The sequence below is a fragment of the Megalops cyprinoides genome, chromosome 1 (assembly GCF_013368585.1).
Source record: "Megalops cyprinoides isolate fMegCyp1 chromosome 1, fMegCyp1.pri, whole genome shotgun sequence".
Lineage (NCBI taxonomy): Eukaryota > Metazoa > Chordata > Actinopteri > Elopiformes > Megalopidae > Megalops > Megalops cyprinoides.
The window spans coordinates 29092880-29106130 of NC_050583.1; the positions used below are offsets into that span (position 1 = coordinate 29092880).

The window sequence follows — 13251 nt, forward strand, 5'->3', positions numbered from 1 at the left end:
AACACACATTCCACCCACGGCAGAACCTCAGCAGCCATCTGAATGGGCCTGCGTAACATGCCATGCAGCCCTCAGCTCCTCTAATTGACACAACCTCATTTCCTGTCATTACGGGAGCTCTAATTTCCTGTATTTCACCAGCTCTGTACCTAATCCTCACATGCCTCCTCTAGCTGTTAGTTTTTGAGGGAAATCAAATGACAGAGAGCTCTTTTCAATAAGTATCCTTCCTTCCACTTCAGTTTAGTTTGGAGCTCTAGCGCTGTTCTTACTTAAAATGTTATCAATGCTCTGCACAGGAGAATCACAAAGCCCCCAATCCTACCAAAAAACTAAATGAATCCTTCCCCTTTAGAAAATGCCCTTATAGTCATCATTGTTGACTAACCTTGACCTCTAACTCTGAAAGCTACCTATTCTGCCCTAATGCATTTCTAACCCCTCCCAGGGCCCCCCCCCCCCGCGCTTGGAGATCATGTGACAGCGCACCTGCCCTCTTGCTGATCACCTCCACCATGTTGGAGGGGAAGTAGCCGACTCGGTCATTTCCTGTGCGGTTGTCATGGATACAGCCCTTCCACCGACCATCAGGGTGTTGCTCCAGCACCTTGAAACAAACAGAAAGGACATAATCAACTCAAGCAAAATGATAACAACCAGGCATAAGAAATACTTAAAGGCCTGGCATTCTCTTGGAAGTCACAGTACATCCTTACTCACAGGCAAGAGGAAAACACTGGAAATGCCGCCCTCTGCAGATACTCAAACAAAGATTAGATGTATGCTGTCACTGAAACTAGGAGTGGCTGCTGCATGAGCGACCTATTTGACCTCACTGCAATGGAAGTTGCAGAAACACACACATGCACTTACACATACAAGTACAAATGCAAACACTCTTCATATACAGCAGAGGGCGCTGTTGTTTCCATTTCCAAGTAAATTACCACTGTAACATTAAACACATGATTATTCTTCTTATTACATAATGTGATATGCACTAAGCCCCAATGGAAGACAGTACATGACCTTTGATTTAACAGCAGAGCATTACTGAGGGCCTTAGCTGCACGGCAGCAATCTGGATACTAGGGCCGAGCAGAACCTCACCGTGATGACGTCCCCAGCCTTGATGTTGAGACTGGTAAGATCGTAATTGTTGCAGTAGTCCTTCAGGGCCCTGACCTGCAGGGCTGCAGAGGCATCTACACAATCGGAGACAAAAGCGCAGTTACACACAAGTAGACCCAGGAAAGAAACAGCAAAGATCTGTGTGATACAGAGTCATACAGAAAATATCACTGGAACACAAAGGGAGACGTACACAGAGGGGTGCTTATCTTAGACTCAATATACTCAGGGAAATGTCCTGGCACACACAGGGATATAGGCAAACACAGTTACTCTTTGGGAAACAGACAGAAAGACAGAAAAGCACTCTGGATTTAAACGTCTCTCTCCCTCTCTTACCCCGGAGCATCTGCTTGATCTCCCGGCTGGCCTGAGTGGTGGTGAACTGGTTGACAATGTCCAGCGCGGTCTGGCTGTACGTGTTCCTCACGCCTGCGTTGATGCCACTCTGAGAAGAAGGGTGACACAGGGTCAGAGGTCAGAGGTGAGGATTCACTCCAGAGCACCAGCTTGGTGTAGCTCAGTTAAAAACAGCTGTTAGCTCATTAGCTGTTAGCATGACCTTCCTTCCTCATCCCTTCCTGTCCCTCTCCCATCCCCGCAGGGACACTCACATCCAGCAGGAGGCGCACCACCTCGGTTTTTCCACACAGCGCCGCCTCATGCAGGGCGGTGCCCGACTTGGTCTGCCGGTTGATGTCTATGCCAGCCTGGATCAACAGCCTATTGCAAGGGAGACAGGAGATGAAGACAGATGAACCACCAGGGGGCAGCACTGATTTCAAAGCCCGATATCCTTGCCGCACTACTCCTCACCTGTGACCTTCACTTTCATCTGAAAAGCATTACAAGAGAAGCACATATGTATTAACCCAGTGTGATTGATTAGAACTCATCCAACTTCACACACTGCGCCAGCTCCCATTCCTGAGAGGCCCAGCAGCATCTTCTTAGATTTTAATCCCCATTTACACAAATGATTTCGACATATCAGTTTCACAGCACTGTTTGCAAACAACCAAATTATCTGGCAAAATATTGGAAGCTGGTTGTTTGAACATGTTCATCTCTAATCCCTAAGCATCACACACAGTATAAGGATCCTAACTGCTCTTCCCTCTACAGAGGCAGACTATCTTGGTGCAGTCTATACAATCTTGGCTCAGTGTTTGATTCTATTCAGTCAGAAGACTGTTGTCCCACCCTGTTTTTTGTCAAAGAAAAAATGAGTAAAAATAACTTAAGTGAAGCAGGTCTGGCAGCCTTTTCCTCTTTTCCCTGCTCCCACCTGGAATGCTCCCTCTCATTCTGCAGCTTTCCCCTTTCTTCCCCTCTCTCCTCTTCCACCCTTTGTCTGCATTCATGCTGTGCTTATTTGTATGTAAAACAGAGAAGCACCCAGTAAAGAATAGTTACATACAAAAAGGAGGCAGAGAGCTGCCAACAGGAGACATGACTTACTGGCAGGGCTTTCAGTGATTGCTGGCAAAAAGCTTAAAAATGTACATTGGCATTACATAATTAGCATGTGCATGGCTCATCTCTCTGGAAGTGTGCCTGGGGTGTGCTGTCTCTCTGCAGCGTAATGATGGGCTGCGCTGAAGCTATGCGCTGGCCTTCCGATAGAGGGGAGCCCTCAGCCGAATTGCTGACGAATGCTGGAGTTCCAATAAGAGGCCAGTTCGGGGCAAATAAGGTATCTAAGTAACATCAGGCAGATTCGGGCCTGGGACATGCTTGCGACACCTGATTGGTCCGGTGAGGCTGCCGTCCTGCTGCAGAGACAGCATGCATATGCAACCCGGCCTGGTGGTTACTGCGCTTCGAAACGCAACACAGGTCATCGGGTGCGGACAGAGCGGACTGAGGTAGTCTGCGAATACGAATAACCACAAATATGAAGCCGCTTAACACCGCAATCTGATCCGCAAAGACTCTCCGATCAATTACTCTATCGCTGTTGTCATAACATCGCAGGCTTCGGTCACGGGGTAATGGATTAATTACACAATTAGCAGGCCCCATAAAAGCCCGCGGCTGGGCTGTGACCCCGGGTAGGGGAGCAGGTGGCTCTGGCCCGCGCAGCACCGGGAGCAGAGCGGGGCCTGAGATGAACGCTGACGCCCTTCACAGTAATTACCAGAGCGGGTCGCCGCCGATCGGAAAGCTGCACTGCATTATCGCAAGCCGCGAGAGGGAGTCCAGGATTAATTAAGGCTGTGTGTCACCGCTCTGTGACAGGGCTGTCCATCAAGGGAGAGAGGCTTGGACAGAGAATGTGAGCGTGTGTGTGTGTCTGTGTGTGTGTGTGTATGTGTGTGCGTGAGTGGACTAGGAAGGGTAGGACCCAGAGAGTAAGCCTGCTAGATTTATGTTAGAAAGTTAGCATATTCCATCCCTCTTCTTCCAGAGGAGGTGCTGAGGATACAACAGTGTGGCAGCCTGCTACTAGAAACTCCTTTCTCTTTCTCTCTCTCTCTACCTCCCTCACTCTGTCTCTCTATTCCCTCCTCCTTCCCTATCTGTCCTCCTCTTTCTCTCAGAAACTGTCTCTCATAATCCATAGGGCTGCAGTTGTCTCCACTGAGAAGCAGACATGTTTCAGAGACACTCTAACTCCGCCTCACCGCAAGGCCAAGGGCCACCAGACTCAACACCTGCTCTCACTGCTCAGAGCTGCAGGGGGCATAGTCAGCCTCCACGGTCCCCTCACCTTCAACCACCTCACTACGCACCGTTTGTGTTATTGTGACACACACGCCTGGGTTCTCAGTGTTCCTAAATGGGCAGGCCATGACTGGCTCTGGGCTGCGCTGTGCTCGTTTAGTGGGGATGAGAGCAGCCACACGTGAGGAGAAGGACCCCGGCTAACACAGGAAGCGTCTGCTGTTGTTTTAGGGCTCCTGTGGGGAACTGAGACGTGTGCTGAGCTGAGGGTACCCCCCTCCCCCCCAACACACACACGACACACACACACACACACACACACACACACACACACACACACACAAAAATGCAGCTGTGTGTGCCTGCCCCCACACTTCCGCAGCCAAGCAAAACAGCAGAACTACAAAGACACACACTTACACATGCACATACACACACACACACACATACACTCATACTCACACACGCATACACAGCCATACACACAGCAGAAACACTACTACTTGTTCCCTTCACGCAGAGCTCTGGTGTGTCCACCTGACTAAACATTATGCACATGAGTAGGATATGCTTTATTTTACTATGTCTCTCACAGTCTCTTGTTAAAAAATACAGCGGTGAAAAGAAAACGACTTCCGTTTCACTCGTTATTTACTTTGACAAGATGCCAGTAATAAGCTGCTGGTCATAATGCCTTTTTCTCCTGCTACGCCTACGCCAGTCCACTATGAAAACAAACTTCAAAATGTGTAAAATCTTACAGGATCTGGAATGTTCGTCACATGATTTAAAGGAAATGAGGGTGCACACCATGTTTTCCATGACCTCCGCCGTACGCGTTTTCATTCATGAAAAAACAGATGGGTAGATGTAGGGCTCGATGCCTTTCTGACAGAACGCAAAGGAATCAGCACTGGGGTATGTGATGTGAGGTGCATTCACTCATCTCCAGAGGAGCATCATGTCTGAGGCCAGCTGTTTGCGCCTCCTCACGCAGGTGCTTTCAGCTGCATCTCCAGGTCTGAACCCGGCTGATGAAAGGACCTGCTCCCTGTGGTCTCAAAGAGTTCAAAGGGCAAAATGCCGACCACTGTTTTGTGTGTATGCTTTGAGGTGATGGAAGCTGAAGTATAGATGGAGTGCTTTTTCATAAGCTCAGAGCTGCACTTCCCACCAGCACGTCTGGGAAAGGAAAGAGGTGCTGTCTATTGAATTCACCACAGGTGTCTGATACCAGCTTTGTAGTGAGTCAGCCTATTCTTCACCTAATTTTCCCACCCTGTTCTCTTGCACTCACAAACACACAAACACACACACACACACACACACACCTAGATATGCAGATCCTGTGTACAGCTTGTAGTGTAAACTTACCATGAAGTATCAGTTATATGAACCTTGTCATGTCACCTAGCTTTGAGTAAGTTTTGAAATATTCCTTCCAACCTATGGTGTTTTACACAACATAACCATGCTTAATTCCACTTGATTTGCCAGAGCACCACCAAGTGGCTATTACATCTGGGGTTGACCAAGATACTGTCAGCTACTGTCAATTTACTGTGGAAATACCTCTTGCTCACCTGAGGTACAACTGACCAACAGCTAAGCTGTGTCAGAGGAAACATTGGTATCGAGGCAGGACAGAGTGCAGAGACTGAGGTTCGGTGATCCAGGAAGAGCTGCTGAAGAACATTTGATCCTGCCATCAGAGGATGTCAGCGTCTCTTGCTGGAATGCCTCTTGACACTCTGCTGCTAAAAACAGCCTGCTTCTGGCTGTGAGTCACATGACCGACGTGCAAATTGAAACAGGCTCATCAAGGCTGTAATTTCGCCTCCTCTCTGGTTTAGTCCTGCTCTAATCATGCTCCCAGCACACCTGACACCGTTAAACTGCTGCTAGGAAAATCAACGTCAAACTTCTGAGGAAAGGTAAACAGCAGTGACTCAACAAGCACAGCAGAGAGGAGAGGCCTCCAGCAGACAACTTCAGTCTTTTCTATTAGAATAACGGAAGCAAGAAGCAAGTCCGCAGCGGGCTTTTTATGACACGGAAAAACAAACCCAGGCGCATTTGCCAGACCAAGCGGAGATTACCACCTGTGTGGGAGGGGCAGTAGATCACCGATGGAGCTGGCCTGACCGTTCCGGCTCAAGGAGAGACTGGCCGTTATTGCAATAATAGGAAGCCTTTTGACAGTTATTATGATGGAGCCCTCCTCCCTTCCGGCTCCCCCCCCCCCCCAAGCCTTGAATGGCTGCCGCTCTCTATTCTCTCCCTCTTCAGTGAGACCTGGCACGCCCCGCCTTGTACATCTCTGAATGAAATCCCATTACGAGGTGTTGAAGGCAGAATACCGTTTCAATTACCGAGATGGCAGATTGCTGGGCAGTGAGTGTGCGAATACAAATTTGCGAGCCCCTCTCCTGCGTCGTCTTGCTCCGTTCGTGAAATTGCATTGATTAAAGATGCAATTGCACACTTCCCTAGCATCAGACCAGCAGGTTTCCGTAACCCGCAGCGATGTGCTCCTCTGTGTTTTAGCCATGCTAAATGAATTCTCTCAATGTCATTGTACATTGACAGTGCAAACCCAACCGAAGCTCCACTGGGACACATGATGCCCGCCTTGTGCTGCTGATTCCAGACTGACAGCGCTGGGTCTCAAGAGCCTCTTTCCCGAAAATGTGACAGACAGCACACCAACACTGATGGCGACCCTTTGTACACCTCAGAGATGTTTCTCTAAAACTGTTCCCAGATCTGTGCTGAATCACTTCATGCCCCTCCCGCACTACCCGCAACGGATTCATAAGTGCTGTCTGCTAGCTATATAAGAAACCCTTATATAAGCCCTGATTGCAGTGCACACACTTAGATATATAGAGGGCATGCATCAACTTCTTTCATATACATTTGTATATATGTGAACCTGTGTTGTAAAAATCCTAATTACTGCAATGAGTTCGGTGCATCTTGCCCTCCTTCTCTCAGTCTATCATGGTTTCTGTCATCTTTTCTCCTCTGTGTCATTCTCTCACTTTCTCTCAAACCCAACTCAGAAGTGCCTGTTGGATATTGCCAGCATTACGAAGCAGAGCGCATTACAATCCTACTGCCCACAGCGAGTCTGTCCAAGCCATTCCGGAGAAGAAAGCAGGCCTGGGGTCTTATCTCCCCAGAGGAGAGAGCGAACAAGCTCTCCCCCAGTAAGCAGCCTTTTTTCTCAAAAGTTGGGGGTGATAAGCCGTTTCCTTTAATGCCCGTCTCCCTGACGTTACAATCTTTAAAACACAGCCCAGAAATGTTCCCATTAAATATCAGAAAACCCCAGGGGCCTCAAATCCTTTTTTTCCACAGAGGACGATGCTTCGGTGGAAACAGAGAACGTGACCTGATTTGCCACCATTCGCTTGTAAACTGAAAAGCCACTGCAATGGCCCTCTCTCAGCCTTTGGAAAAATCACATGAGAGAAAAGGACAGAAGGAAAGAAAAAGAGAAAGAGAAAGGAAAGGAGGGAGGAGAAGAGAGACATGTGATACCGTGCCTGATGGTAAAGAGATTTGTTTTTTGTCCCTAAGCGATTAGACATGGTGACATCAATGCCTCTCTCCACTCACTCCATCTTGCCCTCACTACAGTGACTTCTGACCTGATGATGTCAATGTGGCCATTCTTGGCGGCGAGGTGCAGGGGGCTGGTGCCGTTGGGGTCAGTGGCATCGCCAGGCCTGGGCTCCAGCAGGGCAGCACACATGTTACTGCTAAGCAACAGCTGAACCACCTGCAGGGGCCGCACACACAGGATCATTAGTGCACAGACCACTCTGTGCCTTGTGCTCTAATCTACATGTTTAATACATATGAAAATGGATAGGATGGCAACCACCACGCATCAGCGTGTTGACCAGCACAAAAACAGCTTAATAAGACTTACGCCCACTCTGCCGAATTCACAGGCCAGGTCCAGAGGGGTTTTTCCTGCGTTGTCCACAATGCACGGGTTTGACTGATGCTGGAGCAGCATCTCAGACTGCAGAGAGAGAGACAGAGAGAGAGAGTGAGTCAGAGACAGGGAGAGAGAGTATCCTGTGTGCCTGTTGCTGCAGTTAGAGGGAGCGAGCCCCTCCTGTCTGCCCCCCACTGTTGATTAACTGGTGTGGCCACAGCTCCTTGTGAGGCGGCAGCTCTCTCCAAGTGCAGACAAGACTTGTTTATGCACGATAATATCACTGGATCCAGGGGAGAGATGCAGTTCCTTATTTAATAATGTCAATCAAACAAACCCCAAACTGCCTGTATGTAACAAGTACATATGAACATCGAATGAACAAATCAAGCAATCAGAGGACCGGAAGGGCTGTGTCCTAATCTTCGGAGAGGGCAGTATTCAGAGATGAATCTCTACCTGTACCTGTGGTGCAGAGAGACTGGCTCTTTTCTCTCTGATATTTCCCCCCGATAAGGGCTTGCTGACTTCCAATTAAACATACAGCACAGCAACACCGAAACAGCAACCGTAGTGCTGCTCTGTACCCAAGCGTACGAGAGCTTGTTTTTTTCTGTAATTGGAAACATACGCTTTAGATCCTCAGATAATGAATCTAATCACCTGGGAACCCTTGAGTGCCCTCCTCCTTCCAACTGAATGCAAATGCAACTTTCTCACTCTGGTGAACTGAGGCGTGTGGAGTAAGACTGCAGACCCTCCCCGCTGTTCCTCCACCCTGTACAAAACTCCCCCGCACTTTTCCTCTTGTCACATCAAGCAGCTGGGCCAGAAGCAAACACCTCAATCTCTAGGGTGTCACCCGCTGCGTAGCGGGTGGGGTTAGACCCGCTGCCACTCAGCTCTCTCCAGCTCGTTGAGACACAGGTGAGACCAGCACACGTTCACACTGGAGACACAGGTGAGATCAGCACACGTTCACAGATGATGCGCTGCACTTGTCTCCTGCTAAGCGCAGCCTCCCAGAGCCTTCCTCTGCTTACTGAAAGCGCAGTGATTGCTGCGTGTTACACATCTTCAGCATCTACACCAAGCTCCTTAAGGTCTCGTGAGTGGATCAGTCTGCGTCCAGCTGTGAATCTCTCACTGCTCTAAGTCCTGGGAGAGTGTCTCTCTTAGGTCCCTTTATAGTCTATTAAACAGCACAGAACTTTGTAAGCCATAAGGAATACCTTAATGAACAGTATGTGTCTTTCCTGCAGACTTTTTTTAACAGTAGCTTTAAATAAACATGTCAAATGGAGAGTCATTTCACAGGCTGAAAGGGCAAACCTCATGAATCAACTACAGATGAGCAAGATGGCCTCTCCTGTGGGCTCCAGGTGGGGCTGGGGGCTACTCACCACGTCGTAGTGCCCATGCTGCGCCGCCAGGTGCAGGGGGATCTGACCCTCGTCCGACTGCCCGTTGACCGAGGACCCCGACTTCAGCAGCATCTTCATGGGCTCCGACTTCCCCTGCCAGGCGGCGTAGTGGAGCGGGCGCATTCCTACGGAAAGAGAGCAGGGACAAAACTTGCGTCAAAGGGTAACCGCAAAGTGAGTGTGAGAGCAAGGGTGAGGGAAGTGAGCAGTTGGTGGGGGGTGGCAGGTCACCTTTCTGGTCCTTGATGTCCACAGTGGCCTGGGACTCCAGCAGCAGGGAGATGAGCTCCATGTTCCCGTTGAGGGCGGCATGGTGTAGTGCGGCGAACCTGCACTCACAGATAGAGAGCCTCAGCACAACAGCACCAGTCACATTACATTACATTACATTACATTACATGCATTTAGCAGACACTCTTATCCAGAGCGACTTCCAGCAAAATAGAACATAAGTGTATCCACTAAAGTTAAATGAGCAACAGTGTCAGACCAGGCTGACAACACTCCTAGACCAGTGAGAGTGAGCATAAGACTATTCAAGCCCGACACTAAGTTAACTTGTGCAACCTGACTACGCAATGGAAGCCAAGAATAGTATGATAAATCCCGCAGAGGAACACAAGCACAAACAGCCCATCCCCATCTCCGGGTCACTGGCGTTCTCTAGAGGGCCCTTCAAGCGATGAGGCTTGTTTGTACAGCTGCTTTTAAACGTAGGTTAAGAGCCTGACTGTAGGCACCAGAAGCCATGTCGCATCCAACCAGAATTCAAGCCTAATGTACGACGAGATGGTTTTGACTCCACTTTCATAACACCTCATTATTTTACATTACATTACATGCATTTAGCAGACACTCTTATCCAGAGGGACCAGCACAATGGAACATGTGTACTAACAATACTCTCAGACCAGTGAGTGTGAGCATAACACCATTCAAGCCCTACCACAAGTTAACCCGGTGTCCTCTCTAGTGTCATCCCTCTCTCCCTCCTCCTTTCCCTGGATATGCCACTGTATGTTCACGTCCACCATCTCTGATGTCACAATTTCATCAGCCACACCATGCACTCCATGTCTGCGCTAATAAAAGCATCCTGTAAGATAAACTGAGGATCTAGCCTGTTCGCTACAGGGCCCTATAATAAACTGACCTGTCCTGCAAATCTTTTTTGTATAGATGCTCATGCAGCCCTAATGGAGTTCTTGTTAATGGAACGTGATCTCTGCGGTGATATATGGATTACTCCCAGTCCTCTGTCTCTGTGGAATTTCCCCAGTCACTGCTGCTCTCCTTTCCCAGTGCCCAGGGCCTGCGCTATTTAACCTACTTTCTCAAGTTGAATTAGACAGGGCTGACAACACAAATTGTTAGACGCAACTTGTGACAATTTGAACAATCATAGAACATGCCATGCACAAATATACATGAGTCCATATACACATAGACCCAGACCCAATACACACATACAGATTAGATTATCTCAGGAAACCACAGTATGACATGAATCACTTTGACCGTTACAGATAGCAGGGCAAATAAAGCATTAGATTGAAAGTGTTTATCTGAGTGAACTGGTGAGCACCGTTTTGCTGACATTATCAAATGGGAATTTAAATTTGAGAGGTTGGTTTGAATGAGGAGAGGAGAGCTTTTAGCTTGTGGATGGACCTGCCTGCCAGGTTATGGGCTCTCTGTTCCTGTAGAATGGCCAATTTTCCTGTGAAATACTGAATTTGCACTTTAGATAATATCCCTATTGGTCTGCAGGGCTGGGTGGAGGATTTGGGATGTGACCAGACTGTTAAGGAGAACTAGAGAGGGCATGAGAGGAGTGAATAATTGGTACACACACACACACAAACACTCCCTCCCTCCCTCTCTCTCTCTCTCTCTCTCTCACACACACACACACACACACACACACACACACACAAACACACAAATTTACTGAGATAGGCCAGCTTAGGGAGGAGGATGCTGGGCCTGGAGTAAGGCAATAAAGTTAGACCACAGAGCTGCAATGGCTGAGTGTTGTTGAGTGATTGCATTGAAATTTACGTCTCCTCTGTACGGGCAGAGTGCGCAGGACAGACTGGGTCTCAGTCCATTCTGTTGCTCCGCTGCGGCTGTGTGAGTGATGACACTGAGGTGTACGTTTTGACAGATATCTTTGTGAAGGGGTGAAAGGAGATGGAGTCTTCAGACGTCCTCCCAGGAAGATGAGATCACTATCAGAATGGACAGGTAACCCCCCTGCAGTGCCTCCGTTTCTCTCTCTGCTCTTTGAAATCACCTTTCCACTTGTCTGCAGATCCCTCCCCAGGCTGAATTCAGGCCACACTGGGTCAGCTCTGTGTTGACTGAGGAATTTATCCGAGAGCCCACAGAGAGACTGCTGTGCACTGGTGCTAACGTTGTCTAATACCTTTCATTGTGATGATGGGATATCAGACCAAACATTTGACCTCATACTAACAAGGTGAAGTGATCTGACAGATAGGAGGCTATACTTCCTCTACTTGCCATCTGTCAATGGGCATGGTATCCATGAGCAGAAATGAACTACTTCAACATCGTGTTGGATGTATTTCAGATAATTAGCATTTCAGACAGATGGATAGATAGTTTTCAATCTCCAGAATTAGATATGAGATTAATGACACTGCTTTGCATCATCAACTGGGACAAATACTAGGGTACCATGTATCGGCTCTGTACACTTTTCACTACAGTCAACGTGAGGGCTGCAGGTTCAGCCGTCGCATGGGACATACAGAGCTGCTTTGTTTAGATTGTTGGACGGGTTTCAAAAATGCGCTCAGAGTTGCAGGCTCTCCCATTTTGAACGGTGATTCAGACCCCAAGAGGTGGAGAGGGGATTATTTACTTCTTGCAGTGTGTCCCTGTCACCCTCACAGATGTACCGCCCTTTAATATGTGCGAGGACAAGGTTTTTGTTTGGACAACACCCATAACTTCAGTTTATGCTTCCCACAATTCTTTTGGAATGCAAAGCTGTCCAATTACCCACAAAATGGAACAGTTACTCTGGAAGCACAAACAAGACACGTTTAAACATTAAACTCTGAGATAAGAGAGACTTATTTCAGCTCCCGAAAACCACTGGCAATACGCCTCCAGTAGAATTTGTTTCCCTTCAAGGAAAAATGTAACGCAAACACAAGGCTCCCGTTTATGCTGGAATACCCTTGACGATCTGATTACTGCGTCTGATTTACTCAAGGAAACAGGAAAAGTGTGTAGGTTCCTGTAGAGAGTATGCCTCTAGTGAATTTGAAAGCAATTATTTTGAAAAATGCATTACTTAACCCCTAACCCAGACATACACTCAGAAGAACACCAGCTGTATTTTAAAAGTATTGCCGACACTAAAAATATTTCATAGGGCAATCTGGCAACTGAGGGTTCAATAACACAACAACATCTGAGCAGTATTCATCTTTTTTTGCCACAATGACTCCAAAATGGCCCTTGAAAGTTAAGGTTGCACAAACAGAGAGCCCAAGCATTGTTCTGAAAGCCTTGCTGTCAGCACTGACACGGGCATGCAACCCTAATGAGTCCTCCCAGAGCTGAAACACTAAACTACAAACCCTGCCTGACCTGCTTCTACTGTACAAACCATTCACGGCCGCCTCTGATCTAATGTGAAGTACAGTGTGTCTGTAGAGCGTGTGTCTGGGAGTGGGGGAAGGGTGTGTGTGTGAGTTGGGGGGGAAGACCAGCTCTGCTCCAGAGTGGAGCAGTAAAATCACAAGGCATGCATTATTCAAGCCCCTGCTCACTCCTGCCCCCCTCCCCCAATGCCTCCCTGCCTGTCTGCTATCCCCGTGGAGCTCCCTGAATTATGCCAAGGCAGCATCTTCATCCAACTATCTGCCGCCTCCAATTCACGCCTGTCACTTTAACCAAGGGCCTGAATTTTACTTTCATGCCTGGGCCTGACCTACTTTCATTAATAAGTGATCTCCCCTTCGGGCCTCTTCCAAGGAGAGTAACTGGTTCAGTCATTTATCCATTTCTGATGAGGATCTGAGATCTCTCCCACATTGT

At 48.2% G+C, this 13251-nt stretch overlaps 1 protein-coding gene across 3 annotated transcripts in view; it reads right to left on the reverse strand.

Annotated features, from left to right (window-relative positions):
• caskin1 (CASK interacting protein 1) overlaps positions 1-13251 on the reverse strand; it is an 83272-nt gene that overhangs the window by 18438 nt on the left and 51583 nt on the right. For all 3 annotated transcript variants that reach the window (XM_036529583.1, XM_036529575.1, XM_036529567.1), the window contains exons 3-10: positions 9406-9503; positions 9154-9299; positions 7739-7834; positions 7455-7585; positions 1746-1854; positions 1471-1579; positions 1111-1205; positions 490-607 (exon numbers count right to left, since the gene is read on the reverse strand). In XM_036529583.1, the coding sequence (XP_036385476.1) occupies positions 490-607; positions 1111-1205; positions 1471-1579; positions 1746-1854; positions 7455-7585; positions 7739-7834; positions 9154-9299; positions 9406-9503 (902 nt within the window). The remainder of the gene's footprint in view (positions 1-489; positions 608-1110; positions 1206-1470; positions 1580-1745; positions 1855-7454; positions 7586-7738; positions 7835-9153; positions 9300-9405; positions 9504-13251) is intronic.